A 26,669-nucleotide genomic window follows, 5' to 3' on the forward strand; every position below is an offset into this window, starting at 1 on the left:
AATAGTTCCTTCTATGAAGGTATCATTGTAGTAAACTTTCAATTTTTTATAATAACTTAGCTGGGTATAGAATTTTAAGTTGACAGATATTGTATTCCAGCTCTGTGAAGAAATTAGCCTACCCTCTTCTCAATTGTTACTGTTTTAAAAATTCGCTTTCAGTCTCTCATTTCTTTGTAGATATATATTTCTCTCTTTACTTCTAGAATCTTTTATTTCTCTCTGGTGTCTTGCAGATTTTAAAAAATTTTATTGTGCTTAGGACCCATACTTCCAGAATCTAAAAATGTATGGAAGCCATCATATCATCTCCTACTTACAGTTCTGTTTTATAGTTTTTTGGGGTTTTTTTAATTTTTGGTTTTATGATTTCCCTTAATTTGTGGTAAGCTTCTCCATGCATTTAAAATTCTGTTATAATTTATCTAGCATTTCTACGTATTTTGTAGTGGAATGGTTTTTAAGTTTATCTAGCCAGAAATAGAAGTCAAAACTGGAATTATGGACTATTTAGATATGAACACTACATATTATTACCTCTCAAAAATATAGAATTAAGTGCATTTATAAGGGAAAAAAGGCTAAAAATATTTGAGTAAACTTAGAAAAAGAACAAAAAAGTAAAATGAAGGGATAAGATGGATACACCACCAGATTGGCGTGGGATCTATGACCATAACAAGTGTGGGCAAGGATATGGAGCCAGAACTCGGGCTCTAGTAGGGGAGCGTAAACTAGTATAACCATTTTTGGGAAGCAATTTGTCATTGTGTAGTACAATTAAAGATGCACATGGTCCATGATTCATCAATTTCACTCCTAGGTATATGAGCCCAGAGAGCTTCTTACACATGTGTACCAAGTGACACACACAAGAATGCTAAAAGCAACGTTGTAGGAAATAGCAAAAGAATACTGGAAATAACTCAAGTGCCCATCAACAATAAAATGGATAGATCATGATATATTCACATAATGAATACTGGACTATGTAGCAATGAAAATAAACTCCCACTATGCAGGTCTACATGTATGCATCTTAGGAACTGTGAAGAAAGCAAGTTGCTGAAGTATCAATACAGAGTGATCTCATCTACGTCAAATTCAGTAGCTTGCAGAAGTAGATACTATATTGTTTAGGGACACAAACATATGTGGTAAAATCATACCAAAAAGGAAGAGACTGATAAATGCAAATTTTAGATCAGTGGTTACTCTGGGTGGGGAAAGAATGAGGAAAGTTAGAGAGGAACCATAAGAGATGACAAACATATCCCACCTCTTAATACCTTTCATAGCTTTTTCATTAACTTGAGTGTAATTACTTTTGGGAAAAGATATTTCCTGAGGTGAGGAAACACATACTTGATATTTTAAATAAATTAATATTTAATCAAAAAAACACAGAATTTTATTTCAAAAAAGCATACATAATAATATGATTTAAATTTGATCCAAGTATTCCTATGTAAACATTCATTTATTCAAAAATTATTTATTAAGCACCTTCTATGTATCTAGACACTGTCTAGGCACTGGGGATATAGTAAACAAAATCCTTCCCTTCATGGAAGTTATATTCTAATGGCAAAAAATAAATAAGTATAGAGGAAGTCAGAGCTTGATAAAAGCTCTGCAGGAAGATAAAGTAAGGTAAGGGATATGGGGCGTTCATGATGTGTGTGTGTGTGAGAGAGAGAGACAGACAGAGAGAGACAGAGATGAGGGCAGCAGTAGCTATCCCACCTCTCATCTGCATATATACATGGACAGAGACAGGAGTGTGAGGTGTTGGAGGTAGTAGTTGCAATCCAGCCTATGTAGATATCCACATATATATAAGCATATGTGAGATAGGAGGTGCTCAGTTCCCCTGGGGTTGGGTTTCAGGCCACTTTCCTGGGTCTCAAACCGCTCGCCTAGGGCTCAAGCCCCCCACCTCTGAGTCCTGAGCTATGGTGCCTGTAGCACCTATTTCTGGTAACATGTGCAGATTGAGACCACAGGGGGTATCTCACTGGCTGAACATGCTCAGTAAAAGGGAGTTTATCCCTTGAATGACCTCCCACTGGAGGTGCTAGATGCTCATTCAAATCCATTTTATTCATGTAATGGAATTTAACCAGTGAGCATGCTCTAAAAGAGACCAAGTGAGCATGTGCAAGACTAGGTTACGTAACTGGGAACCACCTCCTTAGCTGAATATACATTAGATATCATAAATATGTATTAGATGGTGGAAGTATAAAATTGAACCCTGGAGGAGAGTGGTACTCTGCCTACACTTCACCCGAGGTGTGTATTTTTTTCTTTTTGTATCAGACTTGCCTTTGGCAGGCTGCTGTTCACTCTAGAGCGAGCCTGCACTTTGTCTGTGAATGTGTGTTTCTTACTTTTGTATTAAACTTGGTGGGGGACCTGCTCAGTCTCTGGAGCTAGGCCGCACTCTCTCTGTGAAACCTGTATCTCTTGTTCGTTACATTAAACCTGCCGGTTCTCACTTTCTACTGTGACTCTGCTCTTCAATCCTTCCCTATGGTGGAGTCGAGAACCTGGTAAGAGGACAGGGTGGGTTGAGGGTGACTGTTGGGCCTCCCTAGACCCTCTCCTCCGGTATCACATGTATAGAGAGATGTCGGGAATGATGCTCATCAAATATTAATATGTTTATTTCTAGGCAGTAGATTTTGAATGATTTCATAGTTTCCTTTTTGCATTTTTTATATTGTTTCAAATTTTTTTTAAGAATATGCATCATTTTAATTTTTTTTAAAGTCATTCCATCTGAGGGAGAAAGACAGAGAGGAAGGTGAATAAGGAAAAGAGGTTTGCAAAAGAAAGTCCAAGAACAACAACTCGGCAAACGCGCTCTTAGATATTTACCCAAGTGAGTTGAAAACTTATGCCCATACAAAAACCTGCACATGAATGCTAATAGTGGCTTTATTTGTAATTGCCAAAAATAAACAAACCGTGGCACACCCACACAAGGGAATGTCATTCAGTCACAAAAAAAAATGAGCTATCAAGCCACAAAGAGACATAGAGAAACCTTAAATGTACATTGCTACGTGAAAGAAACCAATCTAAAAAGGCTACATCCTGTATGATTCCAACTGCATGACATTCTGGAAAAGGCAAAGCTTAGAAAGTAAAAAGATCAGTAGTTTCTAGAGGTTCAGTGGGAAGGGAGGGAGGAATGAATTGTTAGAGGATGGGAGATTTTAAGGGCAATGAAATTCTTCAGTATGATATTGTAATGGCAGATACATGACATTATTCATTTGTCAAACTCATAGAATTATACAACACAAAGAGTGAGCTGTAATGTAATCTTGGACTTTAAGTTAATAATAATGCATCAATCTTAGTTCATCAATTGTAACAAATGTATACTACACCAATGCAAGATGTTAATAACAGCGAAAACTGGGGAGAGGGGTGGAGAGGCAGTATATGGAAACTTTCTGTACTTTCTCCTCCATTTTCCTATAAACCTAAAACTGCTCTAAAAAAATAAAGTCTATTAATAAAAAAAAAAAAAAAAAAAGTCCAAGAACAGGGTAAAATCTGGAGCAGATTTTTTTTTTTTTTAGCAAACCCTAACATACTCCTTACTACATGCTTTACAAAGGATTCTTTCAGTGCTCTTAACATCCTCGTGTGGTAGGCACCAGAGGCCAGAGAGTGTAAATATCTTGCTCAGGGCCTCATAGCAAGTAAGTGGCAGTGGCAGGGTGCAACCCAAGGCCATCCTTGATCCTGGACTCCCCATAGAGGGTCAATCTTAGCTGGTGTTCACTGCTTCCTGCTTTGGAGCTCCTTGTCTGTACCCTCAGGGCAGTGGTTTTGTTTTACATGCCTTTTATAACAAGCCATGCCAAATTCTTATTGGAAGGAGGTGTGATATAAATAGTAAATTAAAAATATTGAAACTGGAGACCTCAGCTGCTCTATAGATAACCATTTACCTTATACCTCCTCAGTTTTCCAGGTACCATGCTGTTCGATCCTTTCTGGAAGTTGTTAAAGTGGTTTGTATTTAAAATCCCAGAAGATGAATATATTCACACTAGATAAATGCAGTGTCAATAGTCTTTGATAGAAGGTGTTTCTTTTTTTCTTTTTTGCTGAGGAGGGGGGATCTTGTTTTATCAAAAAGATTTATGTCAAAAAAAAGTTAGTGGGAATCTGATAGGTTTGTTTAGGTATAAAACTATAACTGACAATTTCTTTATTACTATTTTCTACTGTGTTCTTAATTAATAAAAATACCCAATAAACACAGCTTATACATTGAAATATGCAGAAGCACAAGAAAGAGCAAGTGTTTTTTTCAACTCAAACACCTTAATTAACCAAATTGGTCTGAATTCCTAGTTTGTAGTAGAACCATACTGGGAACTGGAGGGAGGGGGGAGGTCATAAAAGGAGGTCAGTCTTTTACCTTCAAAGATCTTGGGACCTGGTTAGGCACACCCCACGTAGATGAGAGGGACACAAAGTGGTGTTGGTTACCTTGCCACCAGTAGACTGTGGAGGATGAGAACAAGGGATATGGTGGAGTTTTCCCTGCAGCACTGAAACCTACACAGGTTCTGGAGGGATGGATAGGACTGGATTGGAGGAAGAGGGATGGAAGAGCATTCCTGGCCATGGGACCGTCAAGGACAAGGCTCAGTGTCATTCGAAAGTGAGCTTGGTGGGTTCGGGAACAAGGAGTAGATCTATTTTTTCTGAGGCAGTGATGTCGAGGAGCTCAGGGAAGTGTGTTGGGAAAGGTCTAAAGAGGCAAGATGCTGGAGAGCCAATGACATAAGCAGAAGAGTTTGTGCTTGAGCTGAAATGTGACAGGGAGTTACTGCAGGTTTTTGAGCAGTGCAGTAGTGAGATAGGAGTGATGTTTTAATAAGACCTATCTGATGGGACTGGAAAGAGAGGATCCCCTTGCAATTATCCCTCCACCCAGAAAAAAAGGGTGGGCTGTACACTTACCCTTGATCTACACTAAGGAAGATGCTGCTGTTTTCCCTATCAACAAGAAGCATTTATTGAAAGCCTATTTTTTGCTCCAGTTTTCCTCACAATTCCAAAAGGTAGATAATAATAATCCTCATTGACATTTAAAGATATGGCAGCTCAGAAAGATTAAGTGATTTGCCCAAAGCTAGATTTTGAGGGTCAGAATTTAACCCAGGTCTTCTTGGTTCCAAAGACCATGGATCATCCATTTTACCCATCTGTGCTTTTCTAGCAAAGTGACCTATAGATCTTTGCTTATAGGCCAGGGATCAGCAAAGTTTCCTATAAAGGGCCAGGTAAATATCATACAGATAATATACTATATATATTATATAAATATTAAAATATGGTATATATAAAGTATTATATATACACATACACACACACAAACACACACAGGTATAATATACACACACATGTTTATTTTAGGCTTTTCAGGCCATACGTTCTCAGTAACAACTTCTTAACTCTGCTATTGTAGTGCAAAAGTAGCCATAGACAATACATAAACCAATGAGCATGACTAGGTTCCAACAAAACACAGAAATCTGAATTTCATATCATTTTCATGTGTCACAAATATGATTTTTAAATTTTATTTTATGATTTATTTTATTTTTATTCTTTTTCAACCATTTAAAAATGTAGAAATCATTCTTAGTCACAGGCCATACAAAAGTGGGCAGTAGCCATTTGACTTGTGGGTCACAGTAGGCCAACCTGTTTTAGTTTTATTGATTTGAGCACTAAACTAATAAGGCCAAGGTTAAATGTTTTATCTCCATAGGAGATCGTTTGCTGTATGCTGTGAAAAATTCTGTTTTGTTGCAACATGCAGTTTTCCTACCCCCGGCCAAGTATGTTGCAGATTTGTGTGAGATCACAGAGCAAATATGGTTCAGCCCAATCCAAACAACAATAGGAAAAATAATTAATATATATGAGTATGTCCCTTTCACAAATGTTCAGTAACGTCAAGTACATTTCTATTATAGTCTAGATAAAATGTTCTACACTCATTTGGAAGTTTGGGATTCTAAGAATACCTCACTGGGAAATTGGCACAGTGTACTTTTCCTGTTATCTAATACACTGTAACTCAGTAAACCACAGCAGTCCATGGTCAGAGTTTGTTACATTAGCACCTCTGAGTTTAGCCCCATATTTGCCTGCCTTTAATTCGTTAGATCTGATTCACTCACTTCATTCATTTGTACCTTTAATCAATAAACATTACACATCTCCCGTGTGTCCAGCCTTGTGCTAGGCCAGGGAATTCAAAACTGAATAAATATGAATGCTATTGCCTTGAGGAACCCACAGTTTGGGGGGGGAAGATAAATGGCAGTAATGAATGGTGTACTAAATGCCATGGTACAGGTGTGTTCCAGGTACTGCGGGAACACAAATGGATGGGTTTTACCTGAGTGAACCTTTGGAATAGGGGACTAGAGAGTGCTAAGGAGCGCTTTTAAAGGAGGTGAGATTTGAACCCAATCTGGAAAGATTTGTACAACCATGATGCTTTCACTTATGAATGAAAATGGTACATAAGAGACAAAGGCAAGGGAGGGCTGGGGGATAGCCATGAAACGATTGTCTTCTAAATCTCTGTTCCAGTGCTGTCGAATTTGACCATGGCTAGTAAACAAGCCATATGCAAATCACATATACACACACCCTGCCACTTAAAGTGTATTTTAGATTCAAAATGTTATGAAAAACAAACATTGGGTGATAACATAAAATCGAGCCAAAACTTTTTAAATGGTAAGAGAATCAGATTTTTTTTCCCTTAAGTCTGGTTTGAAAATAATATAAAGGTACATATTTAATTTTTTTCTTACTGAATTTAAGCCTCATAAATCAAAATACTTTTAAAAAGTAGAATGCATTCTCACCTGGAGGACTTTCCTAATTCTTTTTAGATTGTGTATCAAAAGCAGGTTTTTCTCTTTGGAAACACGGCCTAACTGTTCATCCAGTTGTATTAACAAATTTTGAAGAAGAATTGTTGCCATGGTTTCATTGTTCGAGGCCGCCTCCCTAAAAAACAAAAGTGTTATTACACAACAGGAAACAACTTAGTAAAATGTCTACATTTTTGCCATACTAATTGTAAAGTGATAAATCTATTCCACAGTGATGTTTTTAAAGGTTTTTTAAAATTAAATTGTACACATAAAAAGATGCTCAACGTCACTACTCATTAGGAAATTGCAAACCAAAACCTCAATAAGATATCACTTCGCACACATTAGGATTGCTATTATAAAAACAAACAAACAAAAAAAGCACAACAGAAAATAAGTGTTGGCAAGGATATGGAGAAATTGGAACCTTTGTGCATTGCTAGTGGGAATGTAAAATGGTGCGGTCGCTGTAGAAACTGTATGGCAGCTAATCAAAATATTAAACATAAAGTTACCATACGATCCAGCAATTCCCCTTCTGGGTATATGTCCAAGAGAAGTGAAAGCAGGGACTTGAATAGATATTTGTACACCCATGTTCATAGCAGCTTTATTCATAATAGCCAAAAGGGGGAAGTAACCCAAGTGTCCATCAATTAACAGGTAAGCAAAATGTGATATCTATCTATCTATCTCTCTATCTATCTATCTATCTATCTATCTATCTATCTATGCTCCCCCACACACATGTACAATGGAACATTGTTCACCCTTAAAAAGTAAGGAAATTATGACACATGCTATAACATGGATGAACCTTGAGACATTATTGCTGAGTGAAAAAAGTCAGACACATAAAGGTAAATATTGTGTATTTTACTTACATAGAGTACCTACACTAGTCAAATTCATAGAGACAGAAAACAGAATGGTGGTTGTCACAGGCTAGGGTTGGAGGAAGGGGAAGATATTGTGTAACAAGTACAGTCATTCCTTGGTATCCATGGGGGACTTAGTTCTAAGACTTCCCTCAGATTCCAAACTCCTTAGATGCTCAAGTCCCTGATATAAAATGGTATAGTACTGTATTTGCATATAACCTACACACATACTCCTATATACTTTGAAACACCTCTAGATTACCTATAATACCTAATACAATGTAAATGCTATATAAATAGCTGTTTTACTGTATTGTTTTTATTTGTACTATTTTTTATTGTCATATATTAAAATTTTTGTTGAATATTTTTCATATGCAGTTGGTTGAATCTGTAGATATGAAACCCATGAATGTGGAAAGCCAACTGCTTGGGAAGATGAAAAAGTTCTGCAGATGGGTGGTGGCAGGGATCGCGTAACAATGTAAATTTATGCCACTAAACTGTACACCTAAAAAGATGGTTAAAATGGTTAATTTCATGATATATATATCTTACCATGATAAGTTAGGTGACTGAAGCAAAAAAAAAAAAAAAATTAAATTGTACAAGGTGAATAGAACTTTGAAGAATGTGAATTATAGTAGAAAAAATATTTTTTTACATTGAGTCTGTGATAGAGAATTGATATAATCAGAAGATATACTTCTTGGCTTTTTAATACATAGAAAATTGTTGGGGTTTTGGCTTACAGAACAAGAAAGCACTGGAACCATTAAGTTTTCATCTCCAATGAATGAAACCAGAAAGGACAATAATTCCCCTTTTTGGAGAAGGCTTTCTAAACCCCTGAAGAAGTTCTGCACCTGAAAAGAATGCATCTACTGAGTCAAAAGTGAACCACAGAAAAAAATCCACATAGAGCATGAAGCATTTGTGCACCAACTCCTAGGGAAAATATCTTTGATCTTACCAGTCTTGATTCTCAATCCAATGGGCTAGCAGATGTCTAATTTCCATAGGAAAGTTGTCATCATAGAATTGATCTACTTGCTCCAAAAACTTGATTTCTAATTGCTGGACTTGATTCCACTGAGACATGCTATAAAAGAATGGGTAAAATTAGAGTTTTAAAATATTGTTGACTGATAGTTGTGGTACCTGCTTTCTTCGTTTCTTAGCATTCAAACAATGGTGTCCATGAAGTCACTGGAAAAAAATCCTCTTTTTTGTTTTTTTATAGTCACCCAATTAAAGAAGAAAAGAGAAAATGCTTTCAATCCAAAAATACAGCAATTCCTCCAAGTTTTTTCCTAAGTTGTCCCTAATGAAGGGAATAGCTTTTTTCTTCTGCCCGCAAACAACATCCTTCCTTGCTCTAACATAAATTCCTGTTCCACCTTCTCTGGGAAGCTTTTGCTCCCCGTCCCTAAAGCGCCCCCTGCCCCTGACTGTCTATAGGAATTTGTATTCTCAACAAGCTCCTTCTCTATCCCTTGCTTCCTCGACACTATCAGACCTGGAGCAACCTGAAGGCAAATAACACGCTTAACATTTGCTGGACTGTACCTCTTAAGACCCTCTTTAGGCTTCACATGTGAGGAATACCCAATAAAAGCTTCTTTTATATGAAATTGCCCAGTCCTTTTTCTTTATTTCAGATTTGTCTGGCTTCTAGAATCAGCTTTATGTTCCTGACTTCTAGTCTAACTCTGTTTTAGCTTCCTGAAAAATTTCATGTATGAATTTTTACGGGTTCTCGTTCTTTCAGTTCAAAATATTTATGAACTGATACATATTTTTATTTCCCCCTGTGATGATCCACTATGGCTGGGCAAAGCTTTTAAAGTGTACCTTTAATTTGTCTCTGATGTGCATCTGACAGTGGTTAAACCCCCAAGTTACTGAAGGAGGAAGAAACCACACTTGATACATATTTGGCAGCCTGTCCTAAAACAAAAGTATGTTTTTCCTCCACATGACCTCACTCTGGCCAATTTAGAAGCTTTAGACATATTTCCTAACTCAGGAAAATTCATATGATGTTGTGTCCTTGAAAATCATAGTATTTTACTTATACCAAAGTCAAAATTTTTATTGTTTTGTCAGCAATTCTAGGTCAAAGGAAAAAAAAGCCTTTTACATGATTAATCACCTTAGTATTTCAACTTATCTTGTAGGTAGGTTTGTTTCCCTTTGCCTGTAGAACATCATAATAATGAATTTCAAATACATATTCTTCAGATTTCAAATAGAACCACTTTTGAGCATCTTTTCCCTGAGCTCCCAGTAAATATCTAAAATGTATAGAAAGACAATTGTTGCCAACGTTTTGCTAAAGAGAAAGCAAGTGGGGGAAAAATAATGTTTAATTTGCATATTACTTTATATTTATGAAGACCTTTACACATTGCCATTCTAGGCATATTGTAAGTGCCCAATAAATGCTTGTTAAATGAAGAGTGAGTAGCACTCTTGATATTGTTATGAAAAGGGTAGGTGGACAGTAAGCTTTACTCCAACCTTAAAAATGAAAAAAACCTGAAGACCAAATGGTAAAATGACTCCTGCCCAAGATGCACAGTTCCTAAGCTCAGACCTGAGGTCTCCTCATCCAAACCCTGTTGTCTTTCCAGATGCTGGGTGTGTATATATTCCACACAAAACTAGAACATTTGTCCTCAAGCTACTATCAACATTGTCCTGCTGTATCTCTATCAATATATTCTAGTTAATGACAACAGAGAACACGAGCTGAAAAAAGCATTACAATTTTAATTACCGCTACTGTTAACCCCTTGCTATGATTTGCATGCAAATCTGTTTTCTAAGAATTAATCTGTGTTAAAGTTAGATCACTTCTAAGACCTGAGCCTTCCTTCCAGAGAGCTGAACTCAAGGTTGAAAAGGGGAAGAAGAAACCGTATACAGTCCTAGGACATTCGTCCCTATTACAACCTCTGGAAACGCCTTCAGACATCCTTCAGTACGTTTCTATGCTTTTATTCTCTAAGGGCTAACTCCTATCCCAAGAAAACTGTGTACATCCCTTCTGAAAACTGAATGCCTGTCTGTGCCCTTTGCATGCCTGGCCCTAGAAGATTCTCTAAACGGATATTTAGTGGCGCCACACTGGCTCTGAGACCCGTAGCTTGCAAAGGAAACGACCTGCCCTCCAATATCACTCGCACTCATCAAAGCCACAAGCACTGGCGACCCGAGCTGCGGGCTGCTTTCCGAAACCCAGGCAGGCCAGTCTCACGCCAGCCATCACAGCTCCGGGGAAGCCGCCCGAGAAAGTGACGAGGGGCTCACTGCCAGCGCGGCGAGAGGACACGCCTCCGCGCAGCCACGCTCTCCCGCCACCGCCCCGGCACTCGCGGGGGCGCCGGGGTTCCCGGGCCCTCGGGGCACAGGCTCCTCCGAGGGACCTGTGCCGGAGCGCACCTGCGAGCCCTGCAGTCGGACACTTGTTAGAATCACCCCTGCTGAGGTTAAAACACAGCCGTCTGCGGAAATAAGCATTTCCCCCTCGGGAGAGGTGTGGTCTGCCCTACTCACCTGGCTCCTCTCAGCCCAGGTCTCAGGCAGTGCTCAAGTCCCAAGTCAGAATCGCCCTTCACAGACCCCAGGACGGAGCCGATGACGACACCGTCAGTAGGGGATTTGCATTTCTCCTCCCACTTCAGGCTTTCCTGTGCGTCAGTGTTTGAGTCTCTGGGACTTTACTTGGGTCGGTTCCCACCCACTCTCTATTCTAGAAATGCTAAAAAGCAGAAACGGGGAGGCTGAAGCCCCTCTGCAGAGCGCCCTCTTCTCTCTTATCCCTCCCAGCCCCTCCTGCAGCTGCAGGTGGCCCGAGGATGGCAGAAGACGGTGGGTGGGCGGTGGAGGGAGGGCGCCCTCATTGTACACACTGTCATTTTCTTCAGTGGTTTCCCCAGACAACCCAAGATCCCTGCACATTTACTTACCTGGAGCTAAATTCCTTGGCTCCCTGTCTTCCTAGTGTCAGACTCCACTCATCCTGGTGAGCCAGCGTCTGGCATGGAAGGGGTGGGAAGCCTGGATCAAAATGCCAAACTCATTGACCTCACTGTGGTCTAGTTACCTGGGGCCAGCTCTTGTGTAGGCCACCAGCGCCTGCCCTTACTCTGAAAAGCTCTGCACCTGGTAGCCATGGTGTGTTCTCTTCCCTTTGTGACATGGGCCTATTCTAGAATCACAGAGCTAGAGGGAGCCTTGGTCCCATCTCATTCTAAATCCTCAAGAGACTGAGGCCCAGAGAGGTGACCAAAGTTACTCATTGAGCCCAGAAAAGAGCTCAGTTGTCTCGACTCCCCCCTCAGTGGTCTTTGATCTCATCTCCTTGGAGCTAGCTAGGTGTTAACCCCTTGGAACCTAGTAAGAGTTCTAGAAACGTTCAGTAAGATAAAGAAAGACAGATGGACTGAAAGGTAGAAAGCCTGACTCATGGTGATTCCACACATGCCTAGAGCAATAAGTATAGCAAGATAAAAGGCTTGCACCACCCCTTGCCTGACCCACCATCTCACAAGTACACCCTCTGGAGTCTCCTCCTCTCCCAGGTGACATTGTGATCCTGTGCTTACATTTATCATCCTTCCCTATCTTCTCCCCACACCCAAATAAATTAATCACCCCAAAGTCACACTTTCTATATTACTGTGATTTACTGGTCAGGCAGGCCTGGTCCTGGCAGTTTGCCCACTAGGCAGTTTCCAGAAGCTGCTCTGTCACCCCATGAAGAAAGTGTGCCTAGTTCAGGCTACTCCATACACTACTAGGCAAAGTCTGGTTTTCTTTTGGGGAAGCAGTCATGGCCTACAGGAAAAAGTCCAAATTCTTGGCACTCAAAGTTCTGTATAGTTTTGCCCCAACCTATCCAAGAAGGTTTTCCCCGCTACAGGAGCCCACAAAATGACCCAGACCAGTCTCCTCTGCTGCCTAGATGACCTCTCCTACTGTACTGCTGATGCTCCCTTGGCCTGGAATTTCCTCCCCCCAACTTGTCTACTTATTGAAATCCTATAGTTCTCGATGAAGACTTCCCTGATGACCCAAATCTATAGCAACTTTTCCTGCTCTGAATTCTTTTCCCACTTCCTGTCTAAACCAGGGCTGTCCATGCGAAATAAAGCGCAAGCCATAAATGTAATTTAAAATTTTCTAATAGCCACGTGAAAAAAAGAGCAGGTGAAATTACTTTTAGTATTATAAATACAACATATACAGAATATTAACATTTTAGTATATAATCAGTATAAAATTATTAATGAGATACTTTGTATTTCTTATTTCACACTAAATCTCTGAAGTCTGGTATGTATTTAGCACTTACGAGGCATCTCAATTAGGACTAGCCACTTTTCAAGTGCTTAATAGCCACATGTGGCTAGTGGTACCATATTGGACAGTGCAGGTTTAGACCACTCATTTAGCACTTTTCATTTCCTGCCTTAGTGTTAGTCATGCTGGTTTTGCATGTTCCTGTCATCATAGTATTCAACTGTTGAGTGCCTGTGGTACAAAGCAGAGGGTTTGTTCTCTTCCTCCTTTTTAGGGCCTCACTTTGGGACTCTCCCAGCTGTTCTCACCCTGTTTAGTCTCAAGACACCTTTATACTCTTAAAAATTGTTGACAACCCTAAAGAATTTTTTGCATATTACTGTTTTGCATGAAATTTTTATTTACTGCATTAAAACTTAAACCTGAGAAAAAATTAAAATATTTATTCACTTAAAATTACAATAATAAGCCCATCATGTGTTAAAATAAACATGTTTTATGAAAAACAAGTACATCTTCCAGTACAGAAAATTAGTGAGAAGAGTGGCATTAATTTACATTTAAAGAAAAGTCTTTAATGTCTGGCTTGAGAGAAGATAGCTGGATTTTCATACTTGCTTCTGCATTTAATCTATTGCAAAATATTATTTTGGTTTGACTATTTGAAGAAAATCTGGACTCATACAGCTATGTAGTTGGAAAAGAGGAGTATTATAAAGGCCTTTTCAGATAATACTGTTATTAATCTTTGATACCAGACCAGAACTCAACAAGTGGTAGTTTCTCAAGGGCTAGTTGCATTGTGAAATCTGAAACTTTACCAATAAACTTTATGTTTACTGTTACATTAAAATTCATTGATGTATCTTTTATTTTGAATAGAGCTTTTACCCACACATGGTTTTGTAATATCACACAGTGGTTATTTAGAAAATATTAGTCCACCGAAATATGCAGACTTTCTAAATGCTAACACATTTCATCAGACAATATAAAAAATTCACATCAGGTCCTATCACCACTGACTGCATCAGAAAAGCATTATAAGTATTGAGAAGCTGTGAAGCTCATGGGGCATTCTAATTTTTGCTTGAATGCTCCAATTTTATTATTGGCAAAGATATTGCCAGTTGTATTCCTTGAATTGACAGGCTCACTTTGGCAACTCAATCAATCATACAAGTGCTCTTCTGTGAGAGGACCATCATACTTTAATATGAGTACTTCCCATTATGTCAAACAGAATATTAAAAAGACATGTACTTAAGGTCTGAGATTTAATAAAATTAATAATTTCTGCTGTTTCATCAGGAAATTTCCTGAGTCAAATGGCATTTTAGAAATTTTATTTTAAGTGTGTGGTGGTGAAGAATACAACGACTACTAGTATAATTTGGCACTGTCTTGCTTCATGGTAATGCACCAACAGTTTCACCCACCATTGCTTTGATACCATTGGTGCAGATGTCAACAGACTAAAAAGGCAAAACTATATTTGTGTTATTACAAGAATACTTTAACCTTGAAGACCCCCTGAAAAGATCTTGAGAACCACCCCAGGGATCTACAGATAACACTTAGAGAACCTCTGCTCTATTTGCCACATCCTATCCACTGTAATCAGTTTACCCAGAGGTGTATATCACCAGGGAATCTCCACCAAAAAGAACACTTTTTCTTGGTTAAAGTGTGTGCCTTGAACCTCTGTCTCCTTTCCTATGTCATGAACTGAGCCAGACATCTAACAAAGGACATCTCTACGTCCACTTTGCTTCTCTTTCTTAGCATCGAGTCTCAATAGCCAGGCCCTCAGTTTCTCAGCCCCAACACTGGCCCTGCTCTCACTAGTCCCTAAGAGCCAAACAAAGAAAAAGAAGAAAAATCCAAAGTAAAGTAGACAAATGCTAAAATGAAATTCCTGTGAAGTTTCTCAAGTCAAAGCCCCCACAGATTCCTCTTTCCCCTGTAAAATGTCCCCCATCTGCCCTGGTTATGAGCCCTACACCTAATGTTTTGTTGCCTCATCTTAAGAGGGGAATCCCAAATTAGAGCCTTTCAAAAAAGTAGATTCTAGTTCTGGTGTGCCAATTTCTAGCAGTGTAAATTCGGATAAGTTACCTGATCTCACTGAGCCCCATACTCCCTGTCTATAAAAATGGGGCTATTATATCCCACATGAAATTGCTGGGAAGATTCAAAGATCTGATGTAAGAGATGAGATCATGGAAAATGCCTAATCAGTAATAGCTGTTAGTAACAGAGTAACAATCTAGTTGTGTGAGGAACACTGAAGGTCACTAGGTTAACCCTCCACTTTCCCTTCCATCCGTACGTACAGATGACACAGGGAGATAAACAGGTAGGCATGTTTACACCTGTTAACAGGAGACAGAGTGGATTCAGAGTCATTTCTTCTGACTGTGCTTTTCCTACTATGCCAAGTAAAGCTGCTTATGCTGGAGGCAGAGAGGAAGAGAGGGGACTACACTCTTGCTGCTATAAGAAAAGGAAGTCAGCTCCACCTTCTCCCAATTCTAGTGCAAAGAATATAAACATTTCTTTGTTTTCACTTTTGTGGTTGAACCTTACTTCTCCCTTCCCAGCCTCCTCGCTTAGTGTCCCAAGGAACCTGGGGTGAGGTGGAGTTGGGTGCTGGACAGACAGAATATGCACACACAGAAAGATATGTTGAAATCTGTGGAAGCATATGCTAGTGCCACATGAGTGGTACAGCAAGGACTATTGGGACAGGACAGCCTGGTGTGGGTCTTACTGGCTCATCCGTGTGTGGGTCTCTCAAGTGTCATCAGAACAGGGACAATATCTTGTACAAAGGGTTTAATAACCGTCTTAAGGTAGCTGTCTTAACGTTCTGTTCCAAATGACTGTACTCCCTCTGCTGACGCCTCAGAAACATTGCAATTTACAAATCACGGCCTTCGTTCAAGTAATAGTAGCACTCAATTCGCCAGACATGGTGCTGAGAACTTCATATGCATTGTTTTACTTAATCCTTACAGCACTCTGTAGGATTAAGTATCATTATTATCTCCGATTGGCAAAGATAAGGAGACGGAGGCTTAGTGAGGTTTAGAGAGTCTAATCAGATTCAGGATTCAAACTCAGGACTGTCTGACCCCAGTAACCACACTTGCTACTATTCTGTGTTACAAAAAATCTTATCTGCTCTCATGAGAAAAGCAATAAATTTCTCAGAGATCTATAGAAGAAGTAAGTTTAATGATTTAAACATAAATCCCAAAATAGTCTCATTGCATAGTGTATTGGTTAGAGATGATGCATATACCCTGATTCTCCAGCTTTCCCATGGGTGCATGGACAGTTAGCTGTGCATTTAAAAGTCCCCAACATTTGGGCCGGCCCGTGGCTCACTCGGGAGAGTGTGGTGCTGATAACACCAAGGCCATGGGTTCGGATCCCATATAGGGATGGCCGGTTGCTCACTGGCTGAGCGTGGTGCTGACAACACCAAGTCAAGGGTTAAGATCCCCTTACCGGTCATCTTTAAAAAATAAATAAATAAATAAATAAAATAAATAAATAAAAGTCCCCAACATTTAAAGTTCCAAAACCTTTAGCAAGTTACCCGGTTTTATAGCATCTGTTTGTACTGTTCCACAAGGTGACTGTTTCTGCTGCACCACAAACTAGAAAATGAGGTTTGACAGTAGGTTATGATATTTGAATTTAAACTGTTCCCCTCCAAAATTCTGCTGGTCTGATCAATGAAAAAGCCCTTATCCACCTAAACGTATCTTATGATTTTGTTCATATGCTGGTGTCTCTCAGAACTGAATATTCAGAGGGTCAGGACTAAATGCTATTTTTCTTCATGTTCCAGCACCCAGCTCAGTGCCTGGCATACAGAAGATGTTTAAGAAGTGTTTACTGAAGAGATGGACATGCTGATGAAGAGCTCCGTTGCCAGAGTCTGTCTTCCCTGGGAAGGTCTTTCTTGTGACTTGCCTTGTCCGGGCCCTTCATCCCCCCAAGGCTGTCACTACCATTGATAATTATAAGAATATCTTACGTTTATAAGTTTCTAAATAGTTACACAAAGTTGATAGAATGATTAAATGTACATCAACTGTATCCAAACACCAAGTTGAGGAAAGTAGAGGAGATTCCAATCTCTCTCTCAGATATTTTATGGAGAAAACTATCTTTGCTTAGGAAAATACCTTGGTTAAGCAGCTTGGAATGGTAGGAAAAAGTGAAAAAGACAGCTAAAGAACTCCATTTAAAGATATAAGTAGAAATTTGTAGAATAGACTAGATAGGAGAGAAAAGGAGAAAGGGAGGGAAAGAAGAAAATACAAAAAGAATTGGAGAGGAGGAGATAAGAGGAGACAGAGAGAAAAACACGGCACAAAACTTGCAATAAAAGTGGGGTCAGTGAAAAATTTCTGGTGGTGAAGTCAAGGAACCCATGTCTAATGATCCATATCAGGTTTTTTTTTTTTTACATTATATACTCCCCCATCTCCCTGGCTTCATGGATCAGTATGGTTTTTGTTATGGTGGTATGGAAGGAAATAAAAGGAAAGAACATTAAAAAGAAATGTGATATATATCTTATCACTTATTTAGGTGTTTTTTATTTCTTTCATCAGTGTTTTGTATACAAATCCTACACATATTTTGTACATATTTCCAGATTTAATTTGCTATTATTTTAAAGGAATTTTGGCATTTATTTTCATGAGAGATATTGGCTTGTAATCTTCTTTTTTTGTAATGCCAGTTATTGACTTTATCATTAGGGTAATAATGATGGTCTCAGAATAAGTTGGGAAATATTTCCTCTTCTTCAATTTTCTGGAAGAGATTGTGTAGACTCACTATTATTTCTTCCTTAAATATTTGAAAGAACTCACCAGTGAAACCATTTCTGCCCAGACTTTTCTTAATGGGAAATTTTAAAAGTAAAAATTTAATTTCTTTATTAGATATAAGACCATTTAGGTTACCTATTTTCTCTTGAGTAAACTTAGATAATTTATGTCTTTCAAAGAATTTAACCATTTATTTAAGCTGTTGTTATAGGCAAAAAGTTGTTAACAGTATTCCCTTTTTATTCTTTTAATGTCTGTAAAATCTGTGATAATGTCACCTCTTTCAGTCCTGATATTGGTGATTTGTGTCTTTTCTCTTTTTTCTCAGGACAGTATTGTTGGAAGTTTATCAATTTTATTGATTTTCTCAAAGAACAAGCTTTTGGTTTTATTAATTTTCTGTATTATTTTTCTCTCTTCTATTTCATTGATTTCTGCTCTTGTCTTTATTTCCTTTCTTCTGTTTCCTTTTGTTTCAATTTGCTTTCCTTTCTCATGTTTCTTTTTCTTTTTCTTTTTTTTAATTAGACCACATAAACTTGACTTATAATAGTGGAAATAGCCAAATATTTACTTGTAATTAATATCTGTACATATTTTATTTTTGTTTTCTTTGTTTTATTTTATTTTAAATTTTATTTTGTCGATATACAATGTGGGTGATTATTGTGGCCCATTACCAAAACCTCCCTCCCTCCTCCCTCTCCTCCCTCCTCCCTCCCACCCAACAATGTCCTTTCTGTTTGCTTGTCATATCAACTTCAAGGAACTGTAGTTGTTATGTCTTCTTCCCCCCCACCCCCGGTTTGTGTGTGTGTGTGTGTGTGTGTGTGTGTGTGTGTGTGTGTCTGTGAATTTATTTATTTATTTTTAGCTCCCACCAATAAGTGAGAACATGTGGTATTTCTCTTTCTGTGCCTGACTTGTTTCACTTACTATAATTCTCTCAAGGTCCATCCATGTTGTTGCAAATGGCAGTATTTCATTCACTTTTATAGCTGAGTAGTATTCCATTGTGTAGATGTACCACATTTTCTGTATCCACTCATCCGATGATGGACATTTGGGCTGGTTCCAACTCTTGGCTATTGTAAAGAGTGCTGTGATGAACATTGGGGAACAAGTATACCTTCGACTTGACGATTTCCATTCCTCTGGGTATATTCCCAGCAGTGGGATAGCTGGGTCATATGGTAGATCTACCTGCAATTGTTTGAGGAACCTCCATACCATTTTCCATAGAGGCTGCACCATTTTGCAGTCCCACCAACAATGTATGAGAGTTCCTTTTTCTCCACAACCTTGCCAGCATTTATCATTCAGAGTCTTTTGGATTTTAGCCATCCTAACTGGGGTGAGATGGTATCTCAGTGTAGTTTTGATTTGCATTTCCCAGATGCTGAGTGATGTTGAGCATTTTTTCATGTGTCCATTGGCCATTCGTATATCTTCCTTGGAGAAATGCCTATTTAGCTCTTTTGCCCATTTTTTAATTGGGTTGCTTGTTTTTTTCTTGTAAAGTTGTTTGAGTTCCTTGTATATTCTGGATATTAATCCTTTGTCAGATGTATATTATGCAAATATTTTCTCCCACTCTGTTGGTTGTCTTTTAACTCTTAATTGTTTCTTTTGCTGTACAGAAGCTCTTTTATTTGATATAATCCAATTTGTTTATTTTTCCTTTGGTTGCCTGTGCTTTGGGGGTCGTATTCATGAAGTCTGTGTCCAGTCCTATTTCCTGAAGTGTTTCTCCTATGTTTTCTTTAAGAAGTTTTATTGTTTCAGGGTTTATGTTTAATTCTTTAATCCATTTTGAGTTGACTTTAGTGTATGGGGAAAGGTATGGGTCTAGTTTCATTCTCCTGCATATTGATATCCAGTTCTCCCAGCACCATTTGCTGAAGATGAAGTCTCTTCCCCAGTATATAGGCTTGGTGCCTTTGTCAAAGATCAGATAGCTGTAGGTGTGTGGGTTGATTTCTGGATTCTCTATTCTATTCCATTGATCAGTGTGTCTGTTTTTATGCCAGTACCATTCTGTTTTGGTTATTATAGCTTTGTAGTATAGTTTAAAGTCAGGTAGTGTTATGCCTCCAGCTTATTTTTTTCGCTCAGCGTTGCTTTGGCTATGCGTGGTCTTTTGTTATTCCATATAAATGTCTGGATAGTTTTTTCCATTTCTGAGAAAAATGTCTTTGGAATTTTGATTGGGATTGCTTTGAATTTGTATATCATTTTGGGTAGTATGGACATTTTCACTATGTTGATTCTTCCAATCCAAGAGCATGGGATATCTTTCCATCTTCTTGTATCCTCTCTAATTTCTCTCAGCAGTGGTTTGTAGTTCTCATTATAGAGATTTTTCACCTCCTTGGTTAACTCAATTCCTAAGTATTTTATTTTTTTGTTGGCTATTGTAAATGGGCAGGCTTTCTTGATTTCTCGTTCTGCATGTTCACTATTGGAGAATAGAAATGCTACTGATTTTTGTGTGTTGATTTTGTATCCTGCTACTGTGTTGAAATCATTTATCAACTCCAAGAGTTTTTTTGTAGAGGCTTTAGGCTGTTCAATATATAGGATCATGTCATCTGCAAACAGGGACAGTTTGACTTCATCTTTTCCAACCTGGATGCCCTTTATTTCCTTCTCTTCTCTGATTGATCTGGCTAGTACTTCCAACACTATGTTGAATAGGAGTGGTGAGAGTGGGCATCCTTGTCTAGTTCCTGTTCTTAAAGGAAAAGCTTTCAGCTTTTCCCCATTCAGGATGATATTTTCTGTGGGTTTATCATATACGGCTTTAATTATGTTGAGATACTTTCCATCTATACCTAACTTATAGAGGGTCTTTGTCATAAATGAGTGTTGAATTTTATCAAATGCTTTTTCAGCATCTATAGAGATGATCATATGGTCCTTGTGTTTGAGTTTATTAATATGGTGTATCACATTTATTGATTTGCATATGTTGAACCAACCTTGCATCCCTGGGATGAATCCCACTTGATCGTGGTGAATAATTTTATGTATGTGTTGCTGTATTCTGTTTGCTAGTATTTTAGTGAGGATTTTTGCATCTATATTCATCAAGGATATCAGCCTGTAGTTTTCTTTTTTGGTTATATCTTTACCTGGTTTTGGTATCAGGATGATGTTTGCTTCATAGAATGTGTTTGGGAGATTTGCATCTGTTTCAATCTTTTGGAATAGTTTGTAAAGAATCAGTGTCAATTCCTCTTTGAATGTTTGGTAAAATTCTGCTGTGAATCCATCTGGTCCTGGGCTTTTCTTTGTTGGGAGCCTTCTGATAACAGCTTTAATCTCCTTTATTGTCATTGGTCTGTTCAGATTTTCTACATCTTCATGGCTCAGTTTTGGGAGCTTGTGTGTGTCCAGAAATGTATCCATTTCCTCCAGATTTTCAAATTTGTTGGCATATAGTTGTTCATAGTAGTCTCGAATGATTCCTTGTATTTCAGATGAATCAGTTGTAATATCACATTTTTCATTTCTAATTTTTGTTATTTGAATCTTCTCTCTTCTTTTTTTTGTTAGCCATGCTAATGGTTTGTCAATTTTATTTATCTTTTCAAAAAACCAACTTTTTGATTCATTGATCATTTGTATTGTTTTTTGGGTTTTAATTTCATTAAGTTCTGCTCTGATCTTAATGATTTCTTTCCGTCTGCTAACTTTAGGTTTGGATTGTTCTTGTTTTTCTAGTTCTTTAAGGTGAAGTGTTAGGTTGTTCACTTGCCATCTTTCCCTTCTTCTGAGGTGAGCATTTAATGCAATAAATTTCCCCCTTAATACTCCTTTTGCAGTATCCCACAGGTTTTGGTATGATGTATCATTATTTTCATTAGTTTCAATAAATTTTTTGATTTCCTGCTTGATTTCTTCTTGGACCCATATGTCATTAAGTAGAATGCTGTTTAATTTCCATGTGTTTGTATAGTTTCCAGAATTTCATTTGTTATTGATGTCTAGTTTTAATCCATTGTGGTCTGAGAAAATACATGGGATAATTCCAATTTTTTTGAATTTGTTGAGACTTGATTTGTGACCTAATATGTGATCTATACTGGAGAATGATCCATGTGCTGATGAGAAGAATGAATATTCTGAGGTTGTTAGATGGAATGTTCTGTAGATATCTGCCAAGTCCAATTGGTCTAGAGTATTGTTTAGATCTTGTGTTTCTCTACTGATTCTTTGCCTAGATGATCAGTCCAATATTGACAGTGGAGTGTTCAGGTCCCCTGCTATTATGGTGTTAGTGTCTATTTCCTTCTTTAGGTCTAATAGAGTTTGTTTTATAAATCTGGCTGCTCCAACATTGGGTGCGTACATATTTATGATTGTTATGTCTTCTTGATGGATCAGTCCTTTTATCATTACGTAGTGTCCTCATTGTCTCTTTATGGTTTTTAGTTTAAAGTCTATTTTGTCAGATATAAGAATAGCTACTCCAGCTTGTTTTTCTTTTCTGTTTGCATGGTAAATCTTTTTCCATCCTTTCACTCTTAGTCTATGTGAGTCTTTATGGGTGAGGTGGGTCTCATGTAGGCAGCATATAGTTGAGTCCTCCTTTTTAATCCAGTCAGCCAGTCTGTGTCTTTTGATTGGGGAATTTAAGCCTTTTACATTAAGAGTTGTTATTGAAAAGTGTTGATTTATTCCTAGCATTTTATTGATTATTATTTGATTGTCTTAGGTGTCTTTTGTTCCTTGCTTTCTGATTTACTGTTTGTTTTCTGTGTTTGTTGGTTTCTTAGGTTGTAGATAGCCTTTTTGTTTGTTTGTTTTCTCTTCATGAATGCCATTTTTATTATACTAGTGGGTTTTGTTTTTTCTTGGGTTTTTATGGCAGTGATAGTTATTTTTCAGGAACCAAACCTAGTACCCCCTTAAGAATTTCTTGTAAGGGTGGTCGTGTGGTGGTGAACTCTCGCAGTTTTTTGTTTGTCTGAGAAATATACTATTTGCCCTTCATTTCGGAAGGATAGCCTTGCAGGGTAGAGTATTCTTGGCTGACAATCTCTGTCTTTTAGTATTTTGAATAGATCATCCCATTCCTTTCTGGCTTTTAGGGTTTGTGATGAAAAGTCTGATGTTAGCCTGATTGGGGCTCCCTTATAGGTGATTTGATGCTTCTCCCTTGCAGCTTTTAAGATTCTCTCTTTGTCTTTCAGTTTTGCCAATTTGACTGTAACATGTCTTGGAGAAGACATTTTCAGGTTGAATACATTTGGAGATTGTTGAGCTTCCTGGATCTGAAGATCTGTGATTTTTCCTATACCTGGGAAGTTTTCTGCCACTATTTTGTTGAATATGTTTTCAATGCAATCTCCTTTTTCCTCCCCTTCTGGAATACCCATGACTCAGATATTTGAGCGCTTAAGGTTGTCTGATATCTCTCTCAGATTTTCTTCAATGCCTTTGATTCTTTTTTCTTTTTTTTTGTCTGCTTGTGTTATTTCAAACAGCCCATCTTCAAGTTCAGAGGTTCTCTCTTCAACTTCCGCAAGCCTGCTGGTTAAACTCTCCATTTTGTTTTTTTTGTCCTTTTCGTGACCGGCACTCAGCCAGTGAGTGCACCGGCCAGTCCTATATAGGATCCGAACCCGCGAGCATCGCAGCGCTCCCAGCGCCGCACTCTACCAAGTGCACCACGGGCTCGGCCCTCTCCATTTTGTTTTTCATTTCGCTGAATAACTTCTTCAGTTTGGCAAGTTCTGCTACATTTTTTTCCAGGACATTGATTTCCTTTTACATTTCCTCTTTCAGGTCCTGTATACTTTTCCTCGTTTCATCATGATGTCTAGTTGAGTTTTCTTGTATCTCATTCAGTTTCCTTAGAATTATTACTCGAAATTCCTTGTCAGTCATTTCAAGGGCTTCTTGTTCTATAGGATCTAGAGCTTGAGAGTTATTTTCCTTTGGTGGTGTACTTTCTTGATTTTTCATATTTCTGTTATCTTTTTTTAAATTTTTATTCATTGTGGCAGAGGGTTTCACAGTCCACAGGTTTGACACTATTGACTGACTAAGATGTTGCTGGGGTTGCCAATTTGGTATGGCTACCTCAGGGACTGCTCAGTTGGCCACTAGTGCCTTGCATGTGTGGTTGCCTCGGGTCTCGGGTCTCTCCAGGGAGCCATCTCTCTGGTCAACTTGGACTCTGCCAGGCTGCTGTATCACGGGGAGGTACTGCAGGGTGTGTGGTCTCTGTTGAGCTTCCACCTCCTGTGCTGTACTCCTTCCTGTTCCGTGAGCTCTGGGCCAGGCTGCTGGGAGCGCCGAGGCACCGCAGAGCGTGTGGTCTCTGCAGAGCTTCCCCTTCCCCCGCAGGATGTCTCCCTGCTCTGTGCGTGCTAGGCTGGGCTTGGGATGGAGCCGGGTGGTGGCGGTGAAGCCTACCTGCTGCTGGATTGTGCAGTGGCGGCCCCACCACAGGGTGTGTGGACTCTACGGAGCTTCTATCTCCCTTGCTGGACGACTCTGTGCTCCGTACCCATTGGGCCAGGCTGCTGGATCATGTGGCAGCAGTGTGGTCCCTGTGGAGTTCCCGCCTTCCCTGCCGCAAGTCTCCCTGCTCCGAGCACACTAGGCCGGGCTGGGAACGGAGCCAGGTGCCTGCGGTGAAGCCTACCTGCTGGAGCACACAGTGGTGGCCCCACAGGGTGTGTGGTTTCTGCGGAGCCTCTGCCTCCCTTGCCTGACATCTCTCCACTCTGTGTGCACTGGGCTGGGCTGGGAATGGAGCCGGGTGGCGGTGGTGAAGCCTATCTGCCGGATCGTGCGACGGCGGCCCCGCAGGGCATGTGGTCTCCGCGGAGCTTCTGCCTCCCCCGCTGGACGTCTCCCCATTCCATTGCACTTGATGTTATGTTTTTATAGTTTAAATCGGTTGATTTGTGGGAGAGAGTGACACTAGGGACCATCTATTCTGCCATCTTGACCGGAAGTCAGTTTCTGAGGCTGGGAAGTCCAAAGTCCAGGGAACACAGCTGGTGAAGGCCTTGGTGGTGGGTGACAGAACCGCAGGAGTCTCACAATGGCAGAAGGTAGCAAAGCAGAGACAGTGCTCATGTTTCTTAAGATGGAGGCTTAGGTCATTGATTGGCACTTTTTTTCTTTCCTAATATAAATGTGCATATATTTCCCCTTTTCCACTGCATTAAGCTGCAACCCACAAATTTTGATATATTTTATTTTAATTTTCATTCACACTGTTCCAAATACTTTCTAATTTCCCTTGTGATTCCTTCTTTGACTTGTGGGGTTTGGGTTTTTTTGAAGTGTATTATTATTTAATTTCTAAATGTTTGGAGATTTTCTAGATATTTTTCTCTTATCCATTTTTAACTCAAATCCATTGTGATTATATAACATACTTTTTATTATTTGAATTATTTCAAATTTATTGAGTCTTGTTTTATGGCACAGAAAATGGTCTATCTTGGCCAATATTTAGGATGCACTTAAAAGAATGTGTTCTCTGCTGCTGTTGGGTGGAGTGTTCTATCAATATCAATTAGGTCAAGTTGGTTGATAGTATTGTTTAAGTCTTCAATATATTTCCTGATTTTCTGCCTACTTATTCAATCAGTTATCAGAGGAATATTGAAATCCTTAGCAATAATTCTGGATTTGTCTATTTCTCCTTCCAGTTCTGTCACTTTTTGTCACTTCTTGTTTCATGTATGTTGAAGCTCTTCTATTAGATACATAAACATTTAGGATTGTTTGCTCCTCTTGATGATTTCCCCCTTTATCATTATGAAATGACTCTAAATATCCCTGACAATGTTTTTTTTGCCCTTATGTCTACTCTGTCTTATATTTATATAGCCACTACAGCTTTCTTTGATTAGATTCATTTTTTGAACCTTTTACTTATTATTTTTTTTTATTTTTTAAGTGAGTTTCTTGTAGGTAGTATATAATTGAGTCTTGCTTTTTTAAATCCAATTTGACCATTTCTGCCTTCTCCATATCTTTTGAGCTTTCTCCACTCTAGCTATTGAGGATTTAAAGTATGCCCAGCCTTGTGTGAACTCCAGAAATTGTTCCATTTGCTCCTTTCTAGTGGTTACCACCACCTCCCATCTTTGGGTAGTTCCTTCACACACATGTGCACAGTACTCAGCTGAAGAATCAACAGTAGCCCTCTGCAGTCTCCTTTCTGGTACTCTGCCTCGGGAATTCTAGCCAGCTTGCCCCCCTCCCGCCCCAAACTCTCAACTCTGACCTCTGGGAGATTGCCAGGCTCTGAGTTCCATCTTTCTGTGCTGAAGCTTGGAAACTTTCTCCAGAAAGTAAGCTGCGGTAATCATAAAGACTGCCTCATTTGTTGACCTTCTCTCAGGGATCATTCTCTCTCACTCCCTGTTGCCGATGTCTGAAAACCATTGTTTCACGGGTTTTTGTTTGTTTGTTTAGTTCTGTAAGATGAGAGGGTAACCCCACCCCTGGAAGGGATGCCAGATTTAGCAAAACAAAACAAAATAAAACAAGGCTACCAGTTAAATTTGAATGTCAGAACAACAATGAGTAATTTTTTAGTATGTGTGTGACCCATATCTATAGTATAAGTATGTCTGAAATTCAAATGTAAGTGGGCTTCCTGGATTTTATCTGGCAACCCTAATCCCTGTTAATTCGTTATATCCAAAAGC

General features: G+C 38.9%; 1 protein-coding gene across 1 annotated transcript in view; it reads right to left on the bottom strand.

Annotated features, from left to right (window-relative positions):
- Positions 1-8,917, bottom strand: part of STAT4 (signal transducer and activator of transcription 4) — a 90,943-nt gene extending 82,026 nt beyond the window's left edge. The window contains exons 1-2 of the mRNA XM_063099502.1: positions 8,790-8,917; positions 6,924-7,068 (exon numbers count right to left, since the gene is read on the bottom strand). Coding sequence (XP_062955572.1) covers positions 6,924-7,068; positions 8,790-8,917 — 273 coding nt within the window. The remainder of the gene's footprint in view (positions 1-6,923; positions 7,069-8,789) is intronic.
- Positions 8,918-26,669: the final 17,752 nt, after the last annotated feature.

Source organism: Cynocephalus volans, chromosome 1 (assembly GCF_027409185.1).
Source record: "Cynocephalus volans isolate mCynVol1 chromosome 1, mCynVol1.pri, whole genome shotgun sequence".
NCBI lineage: Eukaryota > Metazoa > Chordata > Mammalia > Dermoptera > Cynocephalidae > Cynocephalus > Cynocephalus volans.